The sequence below is a fragment of the Epinephelus fuscoguttatus genome, linkage group LG13, assembly GCF_011397635.1.
Source record: "Epinephelus fuscoguttatus linkage group LG13, E.fuscoguttatus.final_Chr_v1".
Taxonomy (NCBI): domain Eukaryota; kingdom Metazoa; phylum Chordata; class Actinopteri; order Perciformes; family Serranidae; genus Epinephelus; species Epinephelus fuscoguttatus.
This window is the reverse complement of record NC_064764.1, coordinates 22,040,074-22,067,773: the sequence shown is the minus strand read 5'-3', so window position 1 is coordinate 22,067,773 and position 27,700 is coordinate 22,040,074. Positions and strand designations below refer to the sequence as shown.

The 27,700-nt window shown below is 39.8% G+C and overlaps 1 protein-coding gene across 2 annotated transcripts; it reads right to left on the bottom strand.

Annotated features, from left to right (window-relative positions):
* Positions 1 to 3,547: 3,547 nt before the first annotated feature.
* Positions 3,548 to 23,095, bottom strand: LOC125900054 (glutamate decarboxylase 1). 2 transcript variants are annotated; one of them, XM_049594815.1, is made up of 17 exons: positions 23,026 to 23,095; positions 21,995 to 22,083; positions 20,065 to 20,127; positions 18,849 to 19,004; positions 17,901 to 18,143; positions 17,637 to 17,727; positions 13,745 to 13,857; positions 11,334 to 11,449; positions 11,159 to 11,238; positions 11,014 to 11,068; positions 10,478 to 10,594; positions 10,308 to 10,372; positions 7,983 to 8,061; positions 7,711 to 7,860; positions 7,493 to 7,600; positions 7,036 to 7,125; positions 3,548 to 5,279 (listed from the first exon to the last, which is right to left on the bottom strand). In XM_049594815.1, the coding sequence occupies exons 2-17, from the start codon at positions 22,068 to 22,070 to the stop codon at positions 5,106 to 5,108; spliced, it is 1,776 nt and encodes a 591-aa protein (XP_049450772.1). In that variant the 5' UTR covers positions 22,071 to 22,083; positions 23,026 to 23,095; the 3' UTR covers positions 3,548 to 5,105. The 2 variants fall into 2 exon arrangements, with proteins under 2 accessions (XP_049450772.1, XP_049450771.1); XM_049594814.1 differs by having other exon boundaries at positions 21,995 to 22,191; positions 23,026 to 23,094.
* Between the last annotated feature and the right edge of the window lie 4,605 nt (positions 23,096 to 27,700).

Sequence of the window (27,700 nt, the reverse complement as noted above, 5' to 3'; positions counted from 1 at the left end):
GGCATAAACAATGTGCCTCCGTGAAAAGGTAAATTATTACGAGCTCCTCAACCATCACCTTGTTTGTCATTGTGTGAAACCCTTGACTCTCCTCTCTAGTGCCATCTATTGGCTGTATTTATACCATCATAAAGGACGTATGAGTGTGAGGGCAGTGACATTAAAATGGATGTTATCTTTTTAAGTATGTAAAGGGTGTGTACATGAGCCATAAGAGTTCTATTAAAAACCCCTTTGGAAGAAAGAGTTGTTCAAGGATTGTTGAAAGCATAGATGTTGGAAGATCCTCACTGGCAAATCAAATGTTTACCCATGATTCAAATGATATTTTTAAATGTAAATGTATCTGGATTTCCCGTAATCAGTTCATTTTACTTGTGTTTTGCCATAGTTACCATCAAGCCATCCAGTGCCACATGGTCTGGTCATGGTCTGGTTTGTTACTCGACATTTTGTATTCAGTTCTAATTTCGAATTTTTCTTATCTATAATTTTCCAATTTCGGTTCCCAAACCTACTGCACAATTGAAATAGTAAACGCTGTAGTAGCAGTGATTTCACGAAATAGCCACCCCCTAAAAACATGATTGTGATCCATGAGTATTGTGAGTTGTGCTGGACCACATCAGCCCCGTCCCTTTAGGAACTATGACGTCCAAGGCTGTGGAACGTGGTTCTCTTGGCCCCGAGCTAACCTATTACACTTACACCATTATTAGCGGGAGAGAGATCTATGTAGCCATTTCCTATTATTATAACCCCACGTTTGGGTTGTAGATGAAACCATTGGAATATAAATTGGTTCTCCACTAGGGATGGGCATGAGTAGTCAGGTACGTTGAACTGACCTACTGAAGTGTTATGTCTGACCTAGGTAATACTGAAGTTAACAGCAGCAACAAAATGTTTGCTGATTTTTCTCATGTTAATGTTAAATTGATGTCATAATAGGCTAATTGAAGCCTAATTGTTTAATTAATTAATTTTAAATTGCACTTGTTTCCACTGTTGGCCAAATTACATTCCTATTCTAACGTTAGACTTCTTTTTGCAAGTAGATGAATACCTTATGGTAATGTACTGTGTGTACTCAAATATGGAAGTTAGCCATCCTTATTCTCTACCCCATTGGTGGGATTCTGTTAGCATCCTCAGAAGGTGAAAAGGTTCTGGACTGAACCCCCAGAGCAGGTTCTGGAAATAAACATTACACCACAAAGGAATTATGGTCACAGATAGTTCTAGGTATACCCCTTTATGATGTGTTCTAGGAAAACGTTCCACCAGGAACCAAAAATGGTTCTTCTGTGGGGACAGCACACTGAACCCTATATAGTTCTAGTTAGCACCTTTATTACTTAGAGTGTAGTAGCTGAAAGCCTGGTTTCATTTGCATTCAATCATTACAAGGTTCTCTAACACCTGCTTCCAAATTAGCCATGTCATTACGCTTTGGCACGTGTAACCTTCAATGATACTGCAGAGGAACAAACAAAAAAAGAATCACTCTCTCTTTAGATGTGGCAAGAAGTCAGGGGTTATTATTTCTATTACCCCATTATATGAGTAGTTATCCCTTTAATCCTCTGTTCCCTGTAACTTTACACAGCAGCCAGCCGGTGACACCGGGTCTGTAATGATCGCTGCACTGAAGCATGAAACAAAGAAGCAGCGTCTGCCCTGGTGGAGGATGGGAGGAGAGCCAGTGAAACAGTCAGTCCCTCTACGGCTGTGTCGAAATAAAAGGCAGCCAGGCACAGCCTTGAAATAGGCGCCTGAGAAGAAAAAATGCTAAGAGAGCACAGTCTAATGCATTTTATGATAAATATCTTAAAAGTGTGAGTAATGAGAGGAGTGAGGGAATTGGCAGGGGGGTGCTCATGAAATCTCAGCTGTGAGATGATCAGCCAATAAAAAGTCCCTCCAGGGTGATTAATCTGACCAGTGGCTGGTGACAGCCAGGTGGATTGAAAAGATGTGCGAGAGAAAAGAAACAAAAAATGTAAAATATGCACATTTACCCAAACTTGTCTTCTACTGTAGTAGAGTAGAGAATATCAAGCTGAGATTGATTTATCACTCTACCACATTGTGCATTTTTCTCCATATATTCAACTTATTTTGCATATGTTTGTCTGGAGGTTGAATACCAGAACAAAGACAGTTAGCTTGCACTCGACATGTCTTTGACAATGACTGATGAACAGCCAGGACCAGAGACTGAGTGTCTTTTACCTCTAATGTTGTGTTTGGAGTCCTGGAGACCTCGGGCCCTCAGCTCGAAAACATATATAGCAATGTTTTATCACCTTGATGTTTCATAACTTATCCTAATGAGGATTGCTTATGATAATGATTTTGAACTAACAAAAATTACACATTACTTCTGTTTGAAAGACAAAAAATGTTGAAGACCCTGATGAAGACTCTAATCAAAACGCATTGGTTTATTTATTTATTAATAAAGGATTTTTAACTACAGTCAGAGTGCCTTGGATGCATTTTGGACTGCCTGCCTGTACTACAGTATGGACTTTTATACTGAGTGAGCTGGCCAGGCTTTTTGCTCCATCCTTGAGGAGCACCTTTTTATTTCTACACCTCTAGCAGTGTAAGTAAAGCTAATGTCAACTAAATACTTTAATTCAAGGGACAATTTACCCCAAATAAAAATATATGAATAAATAAAAAAAAAAATATTTTTCCTCTTGCCTGTAGTGCTCTTTATCAGTCTAGATACTGAGTTACTGAGTGTTGGAGATATCGGCTGTAGAGATGTCTGCCTTCTCTCCAATATAATGAAACCAGAAGGTGCTAAGCTTGTGATGCTCAAAGCGCCAAAAAATACATTTGAAAAACTCAACAGCAATGTCTCTTTCCAGAAACCATGACCCGGTTACTCAAGATAATCCACAGACCTTGTTGTGAGCAGTTTCATGTAGGAATTATTTTTTTTTCTACCAAACTACACCTGCCAACCACATCACTGTGCAGAAGGAAGCGTGCATCTACTCATGAACGAGAGGTTTGTTGCCATGATGTAAACATTTAGCTGAGCTGTAACGTTAGCTAGCCCGGTGGTGCTAGGTGAGCTAGCAGTAGATGCACTAAAACAATCTAGATTGCTAAATAGCACTACAGGTAGGAGGGAAATACGTATTTGGTGAACTGTCCCTTTAACATAATGAGTCCTTTAGTGAATTTACAGTAGAAACATAGAGAATTGATCACAAAATAGAAGCATCAAGCAATAGAGTGTGTCATAAACAATCAGGGCAGAAAAGCTTCACAAGTTCTTGTATGTTCTCGTGTATATGTTGAAAGACTGACATTAGTTCTACACTTCATATCTTCCCATTAATGTTAATGATGATGATGCATGCAAAGTTTGACTTTCTGATTGGTTATGAAAACATGCTTGAAGTACCCATGAATATGGAAACATCTATAAGTCTTCTCCACTGTTGTTTGCCATTAATAGGCAGTGCATTGTCCTTTAAAAAACTACATAAATTTAAAAAATAGTCAGAGATGTTCTACAGCTCATGTCTTTATTAGTGCTGTGGATACAACAATAATACTCTGCAAATGATGGTGTTAAGTTAAAGTGCCCACATTGAATTTAACAAGGGATATTCCACCCCACTAATTCAGGAATGTACAATTGTTCAATAAATCTTATTACAGTAGCAAACACTGTGCATTTCATTGTTCAAGCAAAATTCTTCATGATAAATAATCCCAGTTTCTCACTTTGTTTTTCTCAACATAAAAGTGTGCCTATAGTGAGATACAGTGTTAAGACAAACAAAATTTTGCATATTATAGTTTTACTCCACTCAACACATTATAATACAGACAGTCACGTGTCTGCAGGATAAAAGCTGCCCCATGATCATGGTTTAGCATTGTGCTTTTTATCATGAACAAAGCACCGGCAGTCGCGGCCGCACTGCCAGTCATGCCTCCCACATAGAGCCAACATTCAGTCAGTGAATCACAATGACATTGCACAGTTACACAACATAGATTGCACTAAAGTTAAGAGCGGTACGTTAAGTATTCTTATATAAACATCTGAATCCATCCATAAGGGAGAATAAGGGCATGTTCATAAATGTAACGTAACCCTTCTTTGGTTCACAAATACACTAAAAGAATTCAATGTTATCCAAAACATTGTGATATTGTACAGCAGAGTTTCCAAATAGGAAGGAGGATACATTACAAATGGAACAGAACAGCGTATCCACAATTAGAATCTCTGGATATAAATAAAGTGATTCATCTATTACATACTATACTGTGTGGTCCATTTACATATAGGCTTTTTTTTGTTCACTGTAAAACTAGGACACATTTTACACAAAGGCAATGTAACAATACTATACACAATCTACACAAAAATCTCTAAAAACACAGCGATCAAGTACAACGACTGTGTTATATATTTCCACCTATGTAATATCAAAGGGAAATAACAGCTAGGGTACAATGTGGCGGTGCATCTGGCTCGATAAATACACAGACGACATGGAGCACCAACAGTCAGTACATCGTATACATTAATTTTGTCTATACTATAAGGTTCCCTACATTGTGCTCTGTTACTTGTGAAAAAATATTTTGATTTCAGTCTGTTTTTAATACTGACCTTCGTATTGTACAACAGTAAAATTACGTTTTTTTATAGCTGCTATAGAAAGAATCATTTGTGTGCTCAGATATTCTTGCTAATTCATATTAACATGGACGCTAAACACTTTTAATCTCATTTAATCAACATTATTATGGGATAAATTCCACTAAACATATGGTTTAGCAAGAATATGAGTGTGCTTCTATGATTCTCCCACCGTTTTGACTTACGTCCTTTTTTCTCTGATAACCTGGTGTGTAAATGTTTTGAATACATGTCATCGCTGCTAAAGACAGAGACAGAGAGGAGACACACAGGGCGTATTATTTCTTGTGCATTGCCAGAGAAGATCTGTAAGCAAAAAATTTCAACGTCTTTATGAGACAAAAGAGACAAGAAGCCAAGCTCGAGGCTCTCCAGAGTCGCAACTGTTTTTGGGGAAAATAGGGGGGTTTAGGTGAGGCTCTTACAAGTCGCTCCCAAGTCGCTCGATCTCCCCAATCAGGAAGTCGATGTCTGACCTGGTGGCGGCTGGGTTGGAAATGACCATACGGAAGAAGTTGACCTTGTCTCCCTGTGGCTGGTAACCCACCATCGTAGTGCCGGACTCCATCATCATTGCCTTGATCTTTGGGGCCACCTGTTGTAGGAAAACATACAGTTACCAACCAAATTCTGTAAAACACAAGCACGCACAATGTGCTCATGACTTTACTGTGGGAATCTCTGAATCTACAACCCTGATTCCCAAAAACTTAGGATGCTGTGTAAACCATAAATCAAAACATAATGCAATGATTTGCAAATGCTTCTCAACTTATATTCAGGTAAATACTTTTTTTCCCCCATAACCTCTTATTCTGTTGGGGGTCACGGTGGGCTGGAGCCTACCCTAGCTGACATTGGTTGATAGGCAGGGTACACCCTGGACAGGTCACCAGACTATCACAGGGCTAACACATAGAGACAGACAACAATTCACTCACGTTCACACCTACAGTAAAGGCAATTTGCTGTGCCACCCAGAATACAGTACAAAGACAAGATATTTAATGTTTAAACTGATAAATTTGATCATTTTTGTATAAATATACCCTCATTTTGAATTTGATGCCTGCAACAAGTTTGGTCGGGGCATGTTGACCACTGTGTTACATCACCATTTCATTTACACTCAGTAGGCATTTTGAAAGTTTTGAAAGCCTCAAGTCAATTCAGCCGTCGCCATCTTGGTTTTTGGAGCCATATTTACCATATTTACAATGAGAGGCTGGAGCTGTGGAGGAGTGAGGGGTGAATCTGACGGAAAGCCCTAAGGACACCGCAATGGTAGCGACTTGTCCATCACTGGTAGCCACGCCCTAAAGCATACCCTGCTCTATTGTCTATTGGCATCAGCAGACAGCCTGTCACTCAAAGATGCTTTCCCTTAATTATTTGTAACTTTAAGCCTTACTAAAATGTAATGTGTGTCGTGAGTGTTAAAATTAGCTATACAGACAAAAACTGTTTTTTTCTATCAAGCTATAAATTTGGGCATTTTAACATGGGTCTCTATGGGAATTACTCACTTCTGGAGCCAGCCTCAAGTGGTCATTCCAAGAACTGCAGTATTTGGCATTTCCATGCTTCTTCATTTAAAGACTGTCTGTGTGGAAGAATGGACTAAAATCCCATCTGAACACTGTGAGAGATTAGTTTCTTCACACAGGAAGCATCTTCAAGTTGACCTTAGCATGTACTTTTTTTCCGTGTCATTCTACTTTATTGCACTTTTTTTTAATAGACCAAAACACTGCAATTTCTTCATCTGTGTAGTTTTATTGAGTTAATACCAATGTTAGGTCTAAATTCCATGTGAATAATTGCACTGAAAATTAGGTGATGTTTTTTGGATCCATCAAATGTTTGCTTTTTAGTATCCTGGTCTCAATGAGTATATAGACTTCATGTGTTTTTTTGTGATTTGTCATTATTCTCTACATGCTTCACCATCTTTCTCACAGCCTATGTGTTAAGATAGGTGTGCATATATTTATGTTTATTTTTTCTTGGTATCTTATCTCATGTCACTCTGTGTTTTTTATTAACTTGTAATTTTTAAAAAAATATTTTAGCCACTACAATTAAGGCTTTTTAATATTTCCTTCCTTGTTTTTCTACATGTTTTCTGAGTGCCTAGATTGCCTTCCTGTTGATGAAAATGTGTTTAATGAAAAAAAAAACCTGACATTGAATACTTGTTTCCCCCACTGTAAGAACTGTTTTTCTGTATGTTTTACAAAGCATCTCAACTTTTTTGGAATCTGGGTTTGTAAGTAGAGATTATATAAACCAGTCTAAGACAGCAGGTGAGCTAGAAATGTGGCTTTAAAAGCAGATTGATGAGTCATTACCTTGTGCAACCTCTCCCGCTTCTCGTCGCCATCAGGCAAGCTGCGCAGGCTCGGTGGAATGTACCAGAAACACACATTAGTGTGCTGCGGCTGATAAGAGAAAATGGGAACAACAGTTGTAATGAGCGCAGATAAAAACAACCTTCTGTAATTTCAGCTTTTCTTGTCAACGTGTCAGCAATGCAAAATGATCCAATCAATCCCGAAACCAAGTTAAGATATGAAATATATTGTTGCAGTTGTTTATGCTATTACCTGGGCTTCTCTGCTTTACACAACACCTGCTTTTCTCTTGTGATAAACAGAATAGTACAGACAGTTTTCCTTTGTTGCTGCAGCTGATCATCTTGAGTATCCAATGAATTCTGATCTATCTTCATCTGATAACTCCGTGCAGTGAATACTTTGGTGTTCGTTAAAAAAAAAAAGAAGCTGTCTGTGGAAATAATGTTCTCACCTCTCCGTCGAACACCATCTCGAAGCCTTCTCTGTTTTTTATTTTATTGTAGAGGTATGCTGACAGATCCAGGCACTTGTCGATATGCTGTTCAAATCCCACTGTTCCCTTTTGGGTAGATTGAAAAAGAAAGAATAAGGAGTCATTACCATCACAATCTAAATATGGCAGCAGGCTTCATAGAAGCTTTAGAAGAAAACATCTGATTAAATGCACACCTTTGCCTTCCACATGAGCCAGAACTTGAAGATATCGACATGTCGCCCACACTGAATGGCCTTGTCGCCTGTGTCGTATGTAACATCATACTGTTTATCAGGCTGGAAGAGGTAACCAGCACACATGGAGTTGCAGCCTTGTAATAATCCCTGCAACGGACACAGTGGTGATGAAAAAGATATTTAGGTTAGCAAACACCGGTGGTAAACAGTTATCTTATCCTGCTAGTGCAGGAGGGGTATTGTGTGCAGCAGTGGAAAAACAGTCTCACCCTCTCTCTGACCAGAACGGCAGAGCACTGCAGCGGCACTCCCATCATTTTATGGGGGTTCCAGGTGACTGAGTTGGCCCTGCACAGATATTGAAACAGTATACAGAGCTCTGTGAGTGTGTGTGTCAAGTCTAGGAACAGGAGCTGTAATGTAAGAACACACTGATCCTTTCAATTTTATTGAAATAACTCTGCACATGAGTCTTTTCAAAGATAGTATGAGACATCTGTGGTTTTGTTCAAGCTGACTACAGATCTGAGATGGACACCAGATTCTTTGGCTCAGATTTTAAAGGGGCACTCAAGCTATTTAGTATTGTACTTCCATGTGGGAGAGGAAATTGGGGTGCCCTTGTGGCTTTGGGGTTAGGGTGCTAACCACTCAAACTGCATAAAGGAAGTGGACGTAGCCATCGTGATGTCACCCACTGGTTTATAGACTACCTTTAAAACCCTTGAGTTTGGCATTTTGGCTGTTGACACCCCTTTTTTAAGGAGCCAGACGTGACCATCCCTCCATTCTGAATCACATACTTTTTCACTTAACTGTCTGTACGTACTGCAGCTGCCCTTAAAAAGTATGTACTGTTGCATAGAGTATGTGCATGCTTTGAACTCTGACTCTCTTGCTCATATATCCATTGTAGTCCGCAATGTAAAATTTTAAGTTAAAAGAAAAGACATGCAACTTGGAGAGCAGCAGATCTTAACATCCTCATTTCTCATTACCTCAAAGACATGGCATGACACTAGCAGCAGAGCTCACTGAGGTCAACTTAGCAAGCTGCTGTTGTTATTTTACAATGTATTGTGACAACTTTTGCTTGTCTGTGGACAGGGAGTGACTTTGAACAGTGTCAACGTCTTATTGACATGTGACAAATGAGAACCAACCTCAAGAACTCTGTGGGGAAATACAGCTGGGGTCATGAAATGTAATAGCAAACTCACTAAATGACAATAACTAGCATAAATCACCATGCTCTGAACATACACGCTATAGACAGTAACAATAAAAGTGACATTTGCATTATAGAACTTAACACTGCAAATTCAACTGCAAACTACAAACTACTCCATCCAGCATGATGGGAAATGTGGGCGTCACTACAGTATGTAATTTAACTTTAAAGTTATAACTGCATACATCGCACATTGTTTGTGATTGATTGATTATAGTAATTGCGGCTTCTGTCAGCTGTCAGTGGGCTGCCATCTGTCTATGTGCCAAATATTCAGCTGAACAGAGGATTGTTGGTCAGAATAGCCAGAAAAGCATGTTGGCTTGCAGACTGCGAAATGCGACTGGAAGCAATATTTTTAGCATATTGCATTTGACATACGATGTCTTGTGACACAATAAAACTTTTTCTAGCATACTAAATAGTATGATGGAGTAAGTACTGGAACCCATATTTGGACAAGAAGGTGGAGTTGTGGAGGAGTGAGAGGTAGATCAGACTGAGAACTAGAGGACAGCGCCTAGTAGCAACTTTGTCAGTCATAAGGTGGCTGTGCCCAAAGCATACCCTGCTTTGTTTCCTTAAATGGGACCATAATTTACAAAATCAATATCATAATGTATTGAAGAAGACTTGAAATTAGGGACTGAGATCATGAAGTCATTAGGAAAATCTTAACGGAGGTAATAAATCAAGCAAGAAGTAGGGTCATTTTCTCATAAGCTTCTAATCAATCAAACTTCTTTTTGCAACCAGTGGAGTCGCCCCCTGCTGGCCATTAGTAAACCTGGAGGCCAAATCCACCTCTCCAGTAAGGTCTATGTCCCATCCCATACCGTCTACTATCTAAAAAATACTAGAATATAAAACAAAAAATGGGAAATTAAAAAAGATTTAGCCCAAAATGTCCTAAATTTCTTTCTCAAAGTGTCACCAACACCAGATCCTACATTTCCCATAATGCAACTCATTAGTGTCTGTGGTAAACTTTATCCATCATGTCTGCTCATGTCTTCCAAACTCAGCGTCCCCTGTTTAACACATTAACACACTTAACACGCCTCTTCTACATCTATTTATGATGGAAATATCATGGTTCTTCATGCTTCAACAGTGCATAGTTCTTCGTCCTTCTGTTTAATGGTAGACTGCAACCACTTAGTTTACCATTGTTGTTGTCTAGGAGTCACGTTCCAGCAGTTTGTCCATAAAAGTCCTCGGCTACTTTCATGTTTTCATTGCACGTGTTCTAAATAATGTGTCCCCTGCATCCCCCACAAAATCTATACCTATGCTGTGATGAGTAAACATGTTTTCCTGTACTGGTAAATGAATTATATGTTCATGTACTGCACTCTTTTACCTTTCCACTCCACTGAGCTTGTGTCTGTGTTTTCTGGACATCAGCAAACCTCCACCCCATGCACCCTGCAAAGGTCACAACACAGTATATTATAGCAGTCTACTACAGTGGCTGATATATGCATCTGATGTTTTTGTTTAAGGTATTGAACATTATTGATATTCTCCTACGTCCACATGAAGCCACATGTTGTACTTTTCACAGATGTCTGCGATTTCATTGATGGGATCAAAGGCTCCATAGACGGTGGTGCCAGCAGTGGCATTCACAAACATCGGAACATACCCCTGCAAACCGAAAACATCGGAGGAAAAAAAAGACTGGTTACAATTCTGGGCTGAATTCAAGCTGTTATGCTCATTCTCTTCCTGTGATTGCCAACATCAAAGAGATGGACTAAAACACATTTCTCAAATAATGCACTCTGCCCGTCTGCACCTCCTGCTTTCCCATTTCCTCTAGTCTGCACATCACTTTGCTTTTGAAGGATTACTTCCAGGAGAGGTACTTTAGACCAGGGCAGCATCACATGTGAGCAGACAGAAGCATTAACCTTACTGAAATAACCTCGCTGTTCTGGCACACATAAGTGTTTCCTTGCTACAAGTAAACTCCACGGCTCAGGGGAGTGTTTCTCATTGTACTGATAGAAGCAAATAAATAAGTTAGAGGGGCCGATGTCTGAGTCACTGCTGCTGGCATTCACCTTTTGCTTGGCCTCTATTACTTTGGCTTCCAAATCAGCGGGGATGACTCTCCCCCTGGAAAAGAAGAAGACATACAGTAGGAAGTCATCCAGATATTCGATCTTTTACCAGACTCTCTGCATGTGCGTTCAGTGTAAAGCAAACCTCTTATCTGTGCTCAAAAGGATCAGGTTCTCCGTCCCGAAGCCCAGTGCTGCACTGGCTTTCTTGATGGAATAGTGGCTCTGCAAGAAACAGATGTTCGATCAGTCACGTTTCAGACTGGATTTATGAGATATTAATTGTTAAACTTTGTGATAACTGTAATGCAGAGACTAACATGCTCTGAGGTGAAGAGGACCAGTCTGGGTGCAGCTGCCATGCCTTTGGTCTTGACTTCAGGGAAGAACTTGTATCTGGCAATCATCACACTGTACATGTTGGAGATTGCTCCTCCTGTAGAAACCAACAGTGGTAGAAAGTAATACAGTTATAGTGTACACATCTGTGGTACCTGTACTGGAGTAATTAAATTTTAAAGGTATTTTACAGTACACATATTTGGAGGCAACATATTTACTTTTTACCAACTACATTTATTTGACAGCCTTAGTTACTAGTTACTTTGCAGAATAGGATTATCAAAGTGAAACATAATCAGCAAATAAATTATTATGCATAATTAAGGTGGCGAGTCGGTTAAAATTAGCCTCACCTGTACAGCCTACAACATTAAAGTAATGTTATAATGTTGCAGATTGCATCAATAATTAAGTCTGTTTAGTTAGAAGGTGTTAACTTGGATGTACTGTAAGTCCTCAAGGGGATACCACATGGCTCAGTTACAGGCCCTCTATTATTAACTATACATGTAAATTGCCTCAGGCAGAATCTATTAAACGCAGCCTTTTATTTCTATGCTGATGACACTGTCATTTACTGCTTTGCACCAACCCCTACTAAGGCTCTTGAGTATCTTTTTGCAATGGACAAAAGACTTTGTAACACCTGTTAACATCTGACTTTTTTATTTAATGAGAAAAGTTAAGGTAAGGTAAGGTAAGGTAAACTTTATTGTCCCCTAAGGGAAATTCATCTTGGGCATAGTGCTACATTTCATTGCTTCACAGGACAAGATAAAAACATCATCACAGGGGCACATCATCACAATGACAGTTCTATCACATGAAACAGACATGGACTACATTTAACAATTACAACACAGAAACATACAGAGACGTCTAAAGTGCAAGAAAAAGTGCTGAGTGCTAAAGTGCCGTGTGTTTAATGCACATTGCTCGTTGCTCTATTGCACTAGTTTTTAACATTGTTCAACAGCTTAATGGAGGCTGGAACAAATGATAATTTGAGGCGGTTTGTTTTGTACTTTGGTATACGAAATCTTCTTCCTGATGGGAGAAGTTCGTATTCAGAGGACAGTGGGTGAGTAGAGTCTGAAGAGATTTTTGTTGCTTGTTTCATGACCGACTGATTATACAGATTCTGTGCATTGTGCATTCTCTCCTGGGACAGATGACTTTGCAGTATTTATGTGTGTTTATCAGCTCCAGCTCCAATCATCTTCACTCAGCAATTAAAACCCTGTGTGGGCACATTAATCTTAGCCCCTTTGCCAGTGCAACGATAAAAGGCTGCCACAAAACCTTCACACAGAATTTGAAAGAGAGACTGAATACATACAGATTTAAGACATATAGATATAAAAAATAAGTAACCACCGTAGCATTTTAGTTGGCCTGCACGCTACTTTCTACTCTTTATTTAGATGTTGTTTGGCCTGTCTGTGATGTCAAACTTGCTGCACCAGAAAAATTAAACAAAAAGGCACACTCTTCTACTGGCAATGGGAAACTTTTATTTGGATTTTCCTTTTAAAGAAAGTCTTGCTTTGCTTTTTTTGTGAAAAGAGGTCATTTGTGGAATCTACTTCTTTCCTATTTTACCTGCTCTGAGATTCATTACAAACTTATTCACCATTGTGTTTTACACTCAAAGTAAGCTGACCTGCTCTGTGTACACGCTGCCTCAGACCCTGTTACAAAGCTATTTTTGGTAAAATTTGAACCTGAACCTAATTATTGTTTCCCTTAAATTTGAATTATTGAAATTACAATCTTCATCCCAGGACTTCTTGTGTTTTGTTGTTCCTAAAGTCAGAACTTTCAAGCTTTTAAATTCTTTGCACCTACTGCACGAAGCAATCACAGACTGATGTTGAGCTTCATAGTAACCATAGTAACCCCAAATATGTTTAAACTATGGTGAAATCTGTTGAGTCTAGGCTGTCTGTTTGCAAATGGTTTATGTGATCATTTCAGTCCTATCAAATCTATGTGCTTTTATGTTAATTGTTAAAACTCTGTGTTGCTGCTATTCTAGGCCAGGCCTATTGTAAAAGATATCTTTGATCTCAAAAGGACAAACCTGGTTAAATAACAGCTAAATAAAAATAATTATGATGCAAAATTATTATATATATTATTCTGAAATGTGCCACTCTTTTGACGCCAACACTTGCAAAATACTCTTTTACTTGTAAAAGAGTATTTCTACACTTTTAAGTAGTCTCAAAACAACATTTTTTTCACCACTGGAAACCAGACGATATCTTTTAGAAGTGAAAACTACATCGAACATCAAGTGGTATCAGATAAAGTATGACATTATTACAAGAGTCTGACATGTTTGCATGAGGGCTCAGAGTTACTGAGCTATTGGTTTGTCTTTCACCTGGAGAAAATATGCCATCTCCCTCTCCATCAGGCCAGCCGACTATCTCTCTCATCTTTTTCAGTGTCAGCTGCTCCATGAGCACAAAGACAGGGGCGATCTCATAGGTAAACCTGGAACAAACCAAAAAACCCATTTGAATGTGTGATGAAAGTGTCATTGAACATAATCTCAGTGTTACATTTGTGAGATTTGTGTTTTGTTGTGTGTTAATTGAGCAACAGTATATTCAAGTAAAACGCCATTTCACCTACAGGCTGCAGGAGAGACTGATGGGATCGATATGAAGTACACTGATATTTAACAACATGCATTTGTATAGTCTAATTGTACAGCATGGTTACTGAGCATGCTGCTCTCTCAACAGAAATGGAACAGATACAGTGCTGTGTACACAGTCACACTTCAGTGACAACACCATCTTGTTGTTTTAGAAATGGCCTCTTGCTGCAGTGAAATGTCACACAGTCTTGCGCTCACTGATGCAGCATGAGGAGCCTGGTTTTGCAGAAAATTAGCAAGAAATGTGACGTTGGTCCGGTGAGGATAGTCAAGATATGAACACCTTTAATGGGACAACATGGTTAAAAACACTTGGAAATTAATTTGAATGGTCTGCTGTTGCAATCACAAAACAAAGATGTTTCAGGTGCCTTTAATTCTCTCATTGCAGGAACGGGTCCCATGTTTTATCCTCTCAAGTATATAATTTTTTCCCCATTTTATCAAAGTACATTAAAAACCCCTCGGCTTCAGAGAAGAGCACAGTCGATTTGGAATTACAGCGCAGGCAGGCTCATCCATCTTCTCCTGACCAATATTCTTCCAATTACATAAGTATCTATCTGTTCATGCAAAGAAAGTAAATGAATCAGAGGAACATTGCAGAATGTCGCATTGTGCCCCACAGCATCTTTAACATACACACACACACACACACACACACACACACACACACACAGCAATATGGAGAGAGGGGAAAAAAAATAAACAAGTCAGATGCCACTCCGCAGATGTCGCACATTAATTTCACCGCATTCATTCATGCAGACGACGCTCACTCATTCTGATTATGTAAGACCTGGATGTGATTGTCAGTCTATTAGTGTCAGTCAATATCTGCCAGGGGTAATTAGGGTTGATGGGGTAATTAATAAAGGTAAATTACAAGTATGTAAGCAACCTCCACCCTCTGGTTCGAGTCATCCTCGGTGATGTCGCCAATAACACACAAGCTGACTACAGCGCTTCTTTGAGGTCGGCTGTGGGAGACAGACTTGTTGCTGAACCAGCGAGAACAAACAAGGCTATTAAGACATGCCTGATGACTGCTTATATAAGATTTTTAACCAAGTTTTGAAATAAAGGTTTAAGATCCACCTCTGTTACGCTCTCAAGATCCTAATTTCATCTTGAGAGGCCTCACCACAAATCATAAATTATGGTACCACTTTCTAACTAGGCTCGTTTTATAAAAGACAGCTTTATACATAAATGATACACCTTTAATAAGAAAGAAAAATGTCTGGTGTTTGATGTTTTTATTTGGAAAATTGCAGTTATAAATGCTAGTAACCCGGCTGTTAATAAATGTCTTTTTCAGATGATAAGTGGCCAGACAGTCTGATTGGTGAAAGGGACTTTTCACAACCTGATAACTGATATTTTGTTCTTACTGATGGCTTATAACTGATCTATAAAGCATTAGTAAATGATTTGTTAACCAAGAAAACCCTTTATAAGGAAAGTATTTTAAGAGAGTGCTACTAAAATAGTTTGATGTTTTCTATCAATTTACAGCTAGATTTTTTAATTTATTTTAGTGTTATTTTAGTCTGAATAGTCATCTACATCAAGTGATTTAATTATGATACTGCTATCGTTTTTACAAAAAGTTGTAGGGCTGTAATAATAACAAAAAAATCTCTGAGGCTGCAGGTGACCCCAGCTTACAACAGTAATAGGAATGGGAAATAGGGGGGTGTCGATAGCGTAGTGGATAGTGCCGGCGCCCCATGTATAGAGGCGATGTCTCGCTGCAGCGGTTGCGAGCTCAACTCCAGCCTGCAGCCCTTTGCTGCATGTTATCTCCCCACTCTCTCTCTCCCCCATTTCTCACACTGTCCTGTCCATTAAAGGCAAAACGCCCAAAAAATAATCTTTAAAAAAAAATACATAGGAATGGGAAATAGGGACCCTGAATTCAAGTCTCAGTCCTTAAAGAAGCTCTTTATGATATTCAGATCGTATCTATGATTCAGAGGTTGTCTGCACACAACACGGAGGTGGCTGAGCAGGTGGCTAGCAGTCCCCTAGGAAATGCTCTAGGCTTTGAAGCCAACTTTTGTAGTGGCCAAACATTAGAATTACATCCATCACCTGATGCCACTGAGCCCAAAAATACTTTTTTTTCCATTGTTTTTCCATTGACTTACATGGCAAAAGAGACATTTATAGATCGCTGGATACATTTTTGGAGCGTCACAGCCCCCATAAAATGATTTGTTTCACTATCAGAATTTGATCCATTCAGTCCGATAACATTTGGAAAGTCTAGAAGAGAGCACAATTGACTCATTTTATCCACATTTAAGTTAGCAGACTGCTAAACTGTATGTAGCTGGCTCAGTCGACGGAAGTCTCTAGTGTCGGTGTGCCTGTTCTATCGGCCACACAATGCCAAAGCAGTGCTGATCTGGACAATTCTATGCACCACAGTTTGCACATAGTAACTTGTTTTGGCTTCATGCGCTACTGAGCAACTTTCATAGGAATGAGCAGGGCCCTGCCTCCAATGTTGTATCCAGTTCTCTGTATAGATCCATGGCAGCTAGCAGCTAACAGTGCTCACAACAAGAACAGTGCTAACAACAGAGGGTGTGTGTTAAGCCTCCACAAAGACCCCGTCCAGATGTCAGCGGGTACTGCTGTATGAGCGCAATGCAGCGTGGTAGCGATTAGCTACCCAGGGGGATACACAAACTGGGACTCACATTTGCTAACAAGCACACGCAGTCAAACCATGTACTTCAACAAAGAACAGAGAAGCTCTGATTGCAGCCCACACAGAGAGGTAGCATGACTTTATTTTCTGCTCAGGACACCATTGCTTTACTATATGTTTATATAGCAAGCAGTGGTTTGCTGCTGTATTAATGTATTAATCATACACAGCTCCTCTAAGTTGATCATCATACACTAAGCTACCAGTTTATAAGGCACACTAATACCTTAAATAAATTATAGTACAAGACAGAGAATAATGAATAATGAATCAACACCCCGCTGACACAGTCATGAAAAACTAAACATAAGTTTCTTATAGTTGAGGCCAAACTCATGGCTGAGTCCCTCTGATGGCTGTCCATATTGTGTACAGATGGCCTGAGGCCAAGAGGCTCTTTTCCCCTCCTGGCATTGTTATGTCACAGGAACTAGCACTAAATGAAACAAAGACACCATGTAAACTGTGAATGCGAATCAATATGCAATTTAGTTTGCCTGCAGGGCTAAATTATGTGACCACAGCCTGAGCACAGGCCAACATTGACAATACTGTGGGGGAGTAGCAGTACAAATGTCTTCTTTTGTGCTTTTTATTTTCCTGCTTGATTGACAATCTATTAGAGCATGCAGGGTGCTCTTCAGCCAGCGACAGTAATTACTGTATGTCACTAAAAGTATTCCTCTAACAGAAAGCCCCTCTTCTGCACGGGCCATTTAGAAAACAATGAGTACAAAAAAGCTTTAAAAAGAAAAGTAAAATAAAATGAACCTAATGACTTTCAGACTCAGTTTTATTCTTAATGCTTATATCTCAAATATTATCTGCATGACTGTGTTTAAAGAGTGCAAATATTACTTAACAACTGATAAATGACACTGTACTCACATGTTAGTGTTGGCTGTGGAGGTGAGCCACTCTCCTGCCAACCCGACGATGTCTAATCCAGTGGAGAGCTGGTTAAAGAACCTGGGGTGACCTGTGATTGAAAGAGAGACAACAAAGCAACATAATCCCCAGAAAACAATTCATCATTCAAGACTGTAAGGGAGAAAATGGCTTATCTGTAATCATTACGCTGGCATGTAAGTTAATGAGAGTTATTGATTGCAGCAGGCCACGCTGAACGCCTTCGGGCCTCTTTGTTCTCACCTGTCCTCACTCCGTACTTCAGGGTGTCCCTGCAGTCCACCAGGATCTGCTCCAGAGACTCGGGCTGGTCAGAGAGCTCCAGGTTGAAGCCCTCCATGCCCTCCAGCAGCTGGTGCGGGTGGTGGAAGTCCAGGACCTTGGTGGATCTATCAAAGGTCTTCCGGACGTAGTTAGTGAGGATTTCCACAACCTCGAGCAAGAACTGCATGGTCGGCTCCTCTCCATTTTTGGCAGGCAACAGATCTACAAAATAAAATATTAAACTGACAGTTGTTGGTGTCTCTTCTGGTTAACCTTAATCTGAAGATCGCTCTCATGTTGAGACTTGTCCATTTACTTTTGAGTTTACTGCATAGGTGTAGATTTCAGGGGGTTGAGGGGAAAATAATATCAATATTTAGAACATATGTACCCCCCAAAATACAAAAATAAAAGTAGCAGAGGGCTTTTATTTTGGCAAAATTAAAGTAGACATTAGCACAATAAAATTATGCAAACAAATGCACAAATAGGTGCATAAAAATAAAAATAAAAAATGCAGGAAATTAAGTATTTGACACTTAAAATTCCTGGCCGAGGACCCTCATACCCTCTGATTCATATTTTGCTTCAAGTGTTGAAACAAAACCTTCACACTTGGTTTCCTGTAACCTCTGGTTTTATCAGCAAGTTAGAAAATGACTTTTAACATATTTATTTTGTGCAGATCCTCCAACAGTTGGTTTAAAAATACAGCACTTGATTCCACCAACACATGCAAGATATGGGTAGTTCTATTATGACTGTCTAGATAATCATTTATCTAGATTATCTATATGATTTACTTGTATTTATTTCCAAGCATTTTCAGTATATTTGGTTATTAAAATCCAGATAAAAAAAATCCATGCAACGTCTCTCAAAGTATATTTTACATTAAGTGCATGATGATAAATTTCATTAACCTACCTCTGGCGAACAGGTTGGAGAAGTCGGTCTCGGTGCGTCTGAAATGCGCATCTCCACCGGTGTTATCGCAGGACAGCAGGTTCTTGGCTGCGCGCTCCTTGAAGGAACTCACAATCCTGCTCCTCTCCTCCAGACTGTTGTTCTTCTGCAAAAACCCTAAACGATTACAAGAAGCAGAGGTGTCCGCGGGGTGGTTACACTCCCCATACATGTTGAGAGCTGCAGCTGTTTGGGCCCACTAATAAATCTCCTCTTCCATTTCTGACTTTTTATCTCATCTGTCTATCTCCGGGGATCTCCACTCTTCTTTCCCTGTCTCTCTTTCTTTTAATGTGGAAAAAGTCCCATCCTGCCCAGGGTGTCCTATTTATGGGCGCGAGGCTCTGTGGGAGGTTGGAGCCCGGTGACATCAGCATCAAACTCCAGCCAAGCAAAAACAAATGGCTGTTATGTAGCGGCTGTAAATTGTTGTTGAAGCTCCTGCGACATGTGAGGAGCAGATAGAACAATAGACAATAACAACACAGGCCAAAGGCACATTTGATTTGATTTTTTTAAGAAAGCCTGCTGGTTCACAGGTAAAATTTGACAAAATCTCATGTAAAAATTGCGCAAAACGCCACTTTTGCGATATTAAACCTGTTTCCCTGCAATGTTAATCCAACCAGACTACACCTTTGTTGTATTTTTCTGTCCCCTTTGTATTTGTAGCTTTATAGGTTCTGGGTAATTAAATGGCCTTAATGAAACCAGCAGAACGTGTCGGTCAAAAATGCCAGAAAATAGTGCGCACTGGTGCATGACATTCACCATTATGGTAGATGTCACTCCGTCCTTGTTTAGTGTAGTGTGAGAGTGAAAAGGGAAAATCCTTCCTGTATAATTCCCCCTTTTCAATTTCATTATCTTCAACTCAGAGATAAATGTGTGATATTTGGCTCCTCGAATTTAAAAAAAAATAATAATTTTGTTAAAATTACCCAGATCACTTAAAGTGGTTATTTGATAAGATAAAAAAAAAATGTTGGTCAATCTAATCATTGTTTGGATGATATTTCAAAATCCTGCTGGTTCAGTAATCCAATGAGCCGCGAGTAAAATGATGCAGGCCACAAATAGCCTACAGTCATGCTTATGGACACATTAAAAAAATATTTTTATCTCTCCCTGACAATTCAATTTTTTTCATAATTCTATTAAAAATAGAGCAACTTACCACATATCTTCATTCCCAATTTTCTAGTACATCCATGAGCAACTCCACACCAAGCATCATAGCCTAAAAATGATTTAAAAAAAAAAAACAATTAGAGGGCCTCCACACTAGCCTGCAAAAAAAGTGCACTTTTTTTCTTGGACAATTTGGTGCTGAAAATAAATGGAGGAACGTATGAGGTCGAGAGCTGAAACAAAAATAGCAAGCATGGATGTCTTGGGATTATTTAAACATTAAACCGGCGCTCCCCGGGCCCCTGGATCTGGATTAGCCTATTTCCACTATATGTCACTGTTCATGACCTCAGCGAGGACTTCAAATTAATTAGCCCTTTGGATCCACGCCAGGCTAAAGATCTAATTGAGTGAATGGATGCTGGTTAGAATGCGAGCATCAGTAGACATGAGCCGGCTGGCCAGTGACAGATAGAGAATTACAGCGTTATCAAGGGCTTCCAGCCAGAGAGGGGATGGGGCACCTTGGATGGGGAGCATAGACGAAATCCTCAAAAGCAGCAATTTAGGAGGAGGAGGAGGAGGAGGGGTGGGAGGGGAGGTGGAGAAGGGTTGGAGGGGTGGGGGGGCAGTCCCATTCCCACATCCCAATTTAACCCCTTGCTTTGGATCATTAGATAAATCATTGCTCTGCTCAGCTCATTGGACGCACTTTAACACGGTCCCCACAATGATTTTCTCCAAGCCAGAGGAAATGAGATGGGCAACAAAGGAGACAAGTGACACACAAAAAGATGGAAGAAAAGGAACAAGAGCAGATGTGCTGACAAACAGCATTCAGAGCAGCCTATATCACATTTGCAGACACAGGTGTAGATTTCAGGGAGGGATGCAGAGGACACCAAAACATGTGCCAAAAAAGCATGAAAGTAGAAGGGGACTTTTTTTTGACAAATTAAAGACATTTGCACCATCAATTAGTGCAGAAAATCCCCAAAAAAATCTGCATAAAAATCTCAGGAAATTCATGTGTCCCCTATTTCATATGTGTCCCCCTCAATGTTGAATCAATCTACACCCTTGTTTGCAGAGGTGCAGCTTGAAGGCTTTAGCTACAGGCAATTTCTTCATGGGCCTAACATGATGCAATCTCTGCTTTTCATCAGACACTCATCACTTGACAATGCAAAGCTACACAGATATTAAAATCAAACACTGGTGGAATTAAAAAGCTCATATTTGCATTGCACAGAGAATAGTGCATGGTGTTTTTAAAAGGTAAATATCTGTATATTTCTTACGTTAGGGGCATATATACACCTGTACGTGATTTCAGACCTCTATTCACAGGGAGGATGAGGCTTATTTTTCCTACCAGCTGACAATGAAAGGACTGTGGTGGCTGTATGGTTTCTACAGTGCCCTTTCTCGAAGGCTACAATGCTTAAGTGTGCCATTAGGGGCAATTTAATATGGCTGAATTAACAGCCACTTCAGGGGCAATTTTCATTTTTCCATGCAGGCACTTTATTCAGCCAGAGCACATTTAGCCAAAACAATGAAGAAAAAAAACACGAATGCATTAACACACACCATCCCTAATAATAATAATAATAAAAATAATAATAATTCTTTTATTTTTTTTTTGCTGATAAATATTCATTTTCCAGCCTCTGTGATAGGATGTTCCGGTGGTGCAGCCTCGGGCTTGTTTTCCAGGCTAATTGCCTCCAGTGTAATGTTAGTGGAGGACATCAGGTTTTGACAGCAGCATTCGTCTGTCACGCAGATGCCGGGAGGTCGGTATGGTGAATGAAATGCAGCGGTGATTTGTGGCGAAGGAAGCCTTCTCAAATGGCAGCGGATTCTTTTTCTCCCCTCCCCTCGCTCTCTCCCCCTCGATGGAAATGATTAATGGCATTGCCCACAAAGTAAATAGCACACGTGAAATAGCATTTTATCTGTGATGGACCTACTTGAGCCCGGTGGTCGTAAATTTGTCGAGTTGGGATCCGGTTCGCCGCCAGAGGAGGAGGGTGCAGACGCCGCCATCACTCCCGAGACCCTGTGCCAAAGTCCTCACCTCAAAAAGCCTGGTCACTTTTTTTTTCCTTTCCTTAAATGCCCCCAAAATCTCTCTCTTTATATCATCCAAGATGAAAAGTAAGGCTCACTGGCAGGGAAAGAGAAAAACCTCATACAATATACAGCATTTTAAATATGCGCATCTTGTTTTTTTTTTTTATTACTAATATTTATTTCTCACATTGAAGGAGATGCTCAAATTGGCGACAAGGGCGCAGTCTGTCTTACAAGTTCAGACTCCAATATTTGGCACAAGACTCAGACAGAAACAAAGGTAAATCTAAGATGACAAGTTCAGATATAAGCTGCTCCCTGCCAAAAGAAAAATCCTCACTTGAACCAGTTGATAGCCAGTGACAGGGGCAGGTTATTTCAGCATCATATCTTGATCCTGCTCAGGATGGATGATGGTTAACAGCCGCCAGACAGCTCCATGTTTGTCATCCTCATAGCACTAATTGTCCTACAGCTATGAGCTTTAAAATACACACATATTGATATGTGGAGGTGAGGCTGTGTGCAAAAAAATGCAATTTTTATTTCACTTAAATCCACAATATTCATGGCCTGTAGCAGCAGCCTGGCTTTGGGTGCACAAACTTGCATGACACGCAACAGCTCAAGGTGATTATTTGCATTGTTGATGATGCAGATTAAAGTCACCCACACAGAAAAATCCACATGCATCCCTCTTGTGCAAACCACCAACCTTTTACTAAAGGCTACAGGATATTTTTTTCTGTGTATAATCTAATAAACACGTGCATTTTACACACAAACAGGCCGATTCTGTCACTTAAAGCTTAATTTTTGCAGGGAGTAAACCTTATAAAACACCTGTTAGAGCATCTCCAATGACAATTAGGAAATAGTTCGTTTAGTTTTCACGTGTTAGACGCCATAAATTAATAAAACTACTCACCGTGGTGATGTGGGTCCAGGTGAACAGGTGCAGTCCAAAAAAAAAGTGAATTTACCACCAAATTAAGTCCTGAATGAGAGACTGCTGCGCTCTTTGGTACACTCCAAGAAAAGAGAAGAAAGCCAGAGGCGAGCTTCAGTTCAGTGCTAAATCCCAAGGTGACCTTGCTTTTGTTGGGGTTTAATTTGCTGACATTTAAAGCAAGCCTTGTCTGTTTATTGTCAGTGCGCACGACTGAGTCACTGCAAGTATACTACCTCCACCGGTGCTGCATATCTGTGGAACGGACCCGTCTGCAGGCAAGTCTGCAGGTTGGACAGTGAATGGCGCCGCTTTCGGCCCCTGAAGAGTGACTTTTTTTCTTTTTTTTGGAAGTGTTGATTGTCTTCGGATCTATACAGCTCTGGTTTGAATCCTGGTCACGGACGCGGACTTGAAGTTTGATGATATGAGCAACACATTACGTGAGGAGGGATCAGGATCGAGGAGGGGAGGGGGGAGAGGGTCGCTGGTTTTGTTCTTTGTGGAAAAAAACAAGAGGGCAGACGTAAAGACACAATCACGAGCCTAAATACTCCTTTAATTGCCTCTATTTATTTATTTAATTCTCCCCTCTGCGATCATGTGAATGAGTTTGATCCCGACATTATCAACTGAGTCCATTAAAGAAAAACATCTGCACGTGATCTTAACGCTGTTTGTTATTAAATCCACAATAAGCACCTGTCACATGTTATTTTAGTACTTTCTGTGTGCAGACAGGACGGCGTTTGAATGGTGAAGATGTAACCTACGACATCATGACACACTGAAAGGACGACAACCCCCAAATCCACAAGGTGGCAGTGAGAAACCAAGAATGACTCCTGCAGGAGCACAGACACAAATGGGCCACTCCAGAAATACTTCATGAAGCTAATTATAACCCGTCCCATTAATCTGGAACACGTCACCATCATACATGAACGCAGGGACAGGAGTGGACACACACACATGTGACGAGCCAATCACAAGCAAGAAGTCTCCTGCAGGGTGGTTATCTCTGCATCGTGAATCTGATGAAAGGTCATTTTGTCATGTTGGGACACTGTTGATTTAAAACACATATAAAACTGTATAGTCCATATAAGGCCAGTTTTAAGTGTTTTCAGCACCGGACAGCTCCTCAGTCTGCTTATGCTTTATAGGCTGCTGTCCAGACCTGACTCCTCCAAAGGTCCTCTGGGGCCAAATGTAGCTTTGGGCCCCCTTAACTTGAGTTTGAGTTTATTAGCATTCATGCTCACAGTTAAACAACTGAACAGATGTAGAATACATTAAAACGCAGAACTTCATCTGTACATGGCTATGCATTTTTTTTTTTTACATATTCAATCAATCAGTCAATTTATTTGTTAAATGAAATCATAAATATGATTTCAGTAAAATTAATAGTTGCCAGGTCCTTCATTATTTAGTGGTGGTAGTAATAAATAAATGTCATATATGATATGTCGATATCATATATAACATTTATGATTATATATTCAGGATTCAGGATATCTTTATTATCCCCAAAGAGCAATATGTTGAGCAGTCGGCATGCATATAAGCAAATAAAAAAATATACAATAAATACAGAAAACAAAACAAAACAAAGAAAAAAAAAAAATCACACCAAGATAGTTAAACTAAACTAAACAAAACTAAAATTAAATAAAAATAATTAAATTAAATTATTAATAAATTTAATGGTATATTTGTCCTGCAAGCTGGCATTTAACTGCAGCCACATGGAAGCAACCTGAACTCATTAAATAAGGGGTGACTGGGATCAGCCAGGACCTACTGGGCCTTCTTCAACGATCTTATCAGGTACACATCATGTCTATGTACAGTCAACAGCATTCACCTTCAACAGACCTACATAAGATAGTCAAATTTGGTGAAGTGAAATGAAAAAAACAAAAACAACAATCATTTATTCATTCATTATCAGCTTATCCTGCTAGGGGTCGCAGGGGGGCTGAAGCCTATCCCAGTTGACACTGGGCAAGAGGTGGAGTCGCCAGACTATCACAGGGCTGACTGAATGAAAGAAAAAAAAAACTAAAAGCAAAACAAAATTATGTTTTAAAAAATTCCAAAACATAAAAAACTGAAAGGTGGTGCGTGCATATATATTCATCCCCTGTCCTATGACACCCCTAAATAAGACCTGGTGCTACTATTTACACTTAGAAGTCACATAATTAGTTGTAATAACTCAATCTGTGTGAAATCTAAGTGTCCCATGTTCTCAGTGTACATACACCTGTTGTTAAAGGCCCCAGAGCAGGGATACTCAACTTGCTTTGTCCAGGGGCCATTTTTGCAAAATGACAGAAAGCCAGGGCCCAGTCACAGTAGCTCAGCACTGGTCAGGTGTACGCAGGGGCGCTTCTAGGATATGAAGACATTTGGCCTGGCCCTCTATTTTGATGCCTTTTATGCACTCTGGCATCTTATTTATGGTAAATGCCAGTGTGAAACAATTTATTTTTATTCTGAATTAGAAAATGGTAAGGGGGCCACCCAGCAACCTGTCATGAGCCAGTGGTACTCAACTCTAAGTTGCATGTGAGAATTGTGGATGAGTTGAAGCATTACTACGATGGCTTCTGGTTATTCGGCATCAACATCAAGTGGTACTCTACACTGAGTACCACTGTTCCAGAGTATGCAACACCACTAAGCAAGAGGCACCATGAAGAGCAAGGAGCTCTCCATCCAGGTCAGGTACAAAGTTCTGGAGAAGTCGATCAGAGTTAGGTTCTAAAAAACTATCTGAAACTTTGAACATCCCAGTGAGCACCATTAAATCCATTACAACAAAATGAAAAAAATGTGGCACCACAACAAACCTGCCAAGAGACAGCCACCCACCAAACCTCACCGACCAGGCAAGGCGGACATTAATCAGAGAGACAACAACAAGACCAAAGATAACTCTGAAGGAGATGGGAAGCTTTACAGCTGAGATTGGAGTATCTATCTGAACGATTTTAAGGCATACACCCCACAGAGCTGGGCAGTATGGAAGAGTGGTTAAAAGTTCGATTTTAGTCTTATATGGCCAAGTCTCTCATGAGGCTTTTGGCAATCTTCAAACATGCTTCTGTTTATTTCATTGAGCAATGGCTTTTTTCTAGCCACTCTTCCATAAGGCTGAGCTCTGTGGGGTGTATGGCTTAAACTGGTCCTATAGACAGATACCAGTCTCTGCTGTGGAGCTCTCCAGCTCCTACAGGTTTATCTCTGGTCTCTTTGTTGTCTCTCTGATTAATGTCCTTCTTGCCTGGTCAGTCAGTGTTGATGGGCAGCCTTTGGCAGGTTTATTGTGGTGCCACATTTTTTCCGTTTTGTAATGATGAATTTAATGGTGCTCACTGGGATGTTCAGAGTTTTAGATATTTTTTTTATACACTAACCCTGATGTGTACTTCTCCAGAGCTTTATCTCTGACCTGTCTGGAGAGAGTCACTTGCTGGTGGTACCACAGTCTATGGGTGGTACCTGTTGCTTAGTGATGCTGCAGACTCTGGGGCCTTTCAGAACAGATGTATGTTTACTGACATCATGTGACACCTAGACTGAACCCAGGTTGACTTTATTTTACTAAGTGTGTAATTTTTTCCTTATTAAACTTCACCAAATATGATTATACTGTGTATGTCCATTACAAAAAATCCAAATAAAAATATTTTTAAATTACAGGTTGTAACGCAACATAATAGGGAAAACACCAAGGGGGTGAATGCTTTTGCAAGACACATGCACCAATACACTCATATACTTAGAAACAACTATGCAAACGTTTTAAATGCCATACAAACAACACTAGAATAACAAACAAAAAAAGAAGTTAGTTATCTTCTAACTAACTTCCTGGGACCAGTTGCACAAAACACCTTAGCACCTTTCTCCTTAAGTATGACACTTAAGGCTTAATTTTTCCCAGTTGCACAGAATCCCTTAAAAGGTTTCCTTAGTTTAGGAAAAATGTTAACTCATTTACTGTGTTGAAAGAGATTTTACAGTTTCCAGGGAGATTGCTTGTTTGCTTACACTCACGCTTGTGATGCCTTATTGTCTCACAAAGTTGGCTGCTAGTTAGACGTGAAAAAATGCCAGAGGAAAAAAAAAAATTGGACAGAGGAGGAAAAGATTACACCTCTGGAGGAATATAATCATAGAAAGCACATTCTACAAAGTAAATTTGATTCCCAAATACCAGAAAACAGAGAACGATTGTAGGAGGAAATGCAATGAAAATTAATTCAGTCAAATCTATAGTGTAAAATCATTTGGTTCTCCTGGTCGCAGAACACTCCTCTTGAGGTGTGTGTTAGTTTTTTCCATTTATTACCATACTCTCTGTCATGTTGCCGTTAAAACAGAGTCAGATGTACCTTAAATGTTATTTTTTTAACCATGTTTTGGTTGCTAAGGTCTCTTGTGCAATGGTCTAAGGATTCCTTAAGTATAAGACCAAGACAAGGAGAAAACCATAAGTACTACAGTGAACAGTTGAAGGAAACCTTAAGGAGAAGACTTAAGGGTGTTTTGTGCAACCAATTTCATTTTGAGGAAACCTTAACTACAGTAGGACTTTAAGGAAAATCTTAACTTAAGGTGTTGTAGAGTCTTGTGCAAA

Bases quoted from the DNA above. Each gene is read 5' to 3' on its own strand.
- LOC125900054 (XM_049594815.1), bottom strand. From the start codon at position 22,070: ATGGCGGCGTCTGCACCCTCCTCCTCTGGCGGCGAACCGGATCCCAAC. The intron at 11,069-11,158 runs GTTTGCTTTACA...CTTCTTTTCCAG, and splicing joins CTTTTGAGCACAGATAAGAG to GGGGAGAGTCATCCCCGCTG. The intron at 10,595-11,013 runs GTGAATGCCAGC...TTCGGTTTGCAG, and splicing joins TAATAGAGGCCAAGCAAAAG to GGGTATGTTCCGATGTTTGT.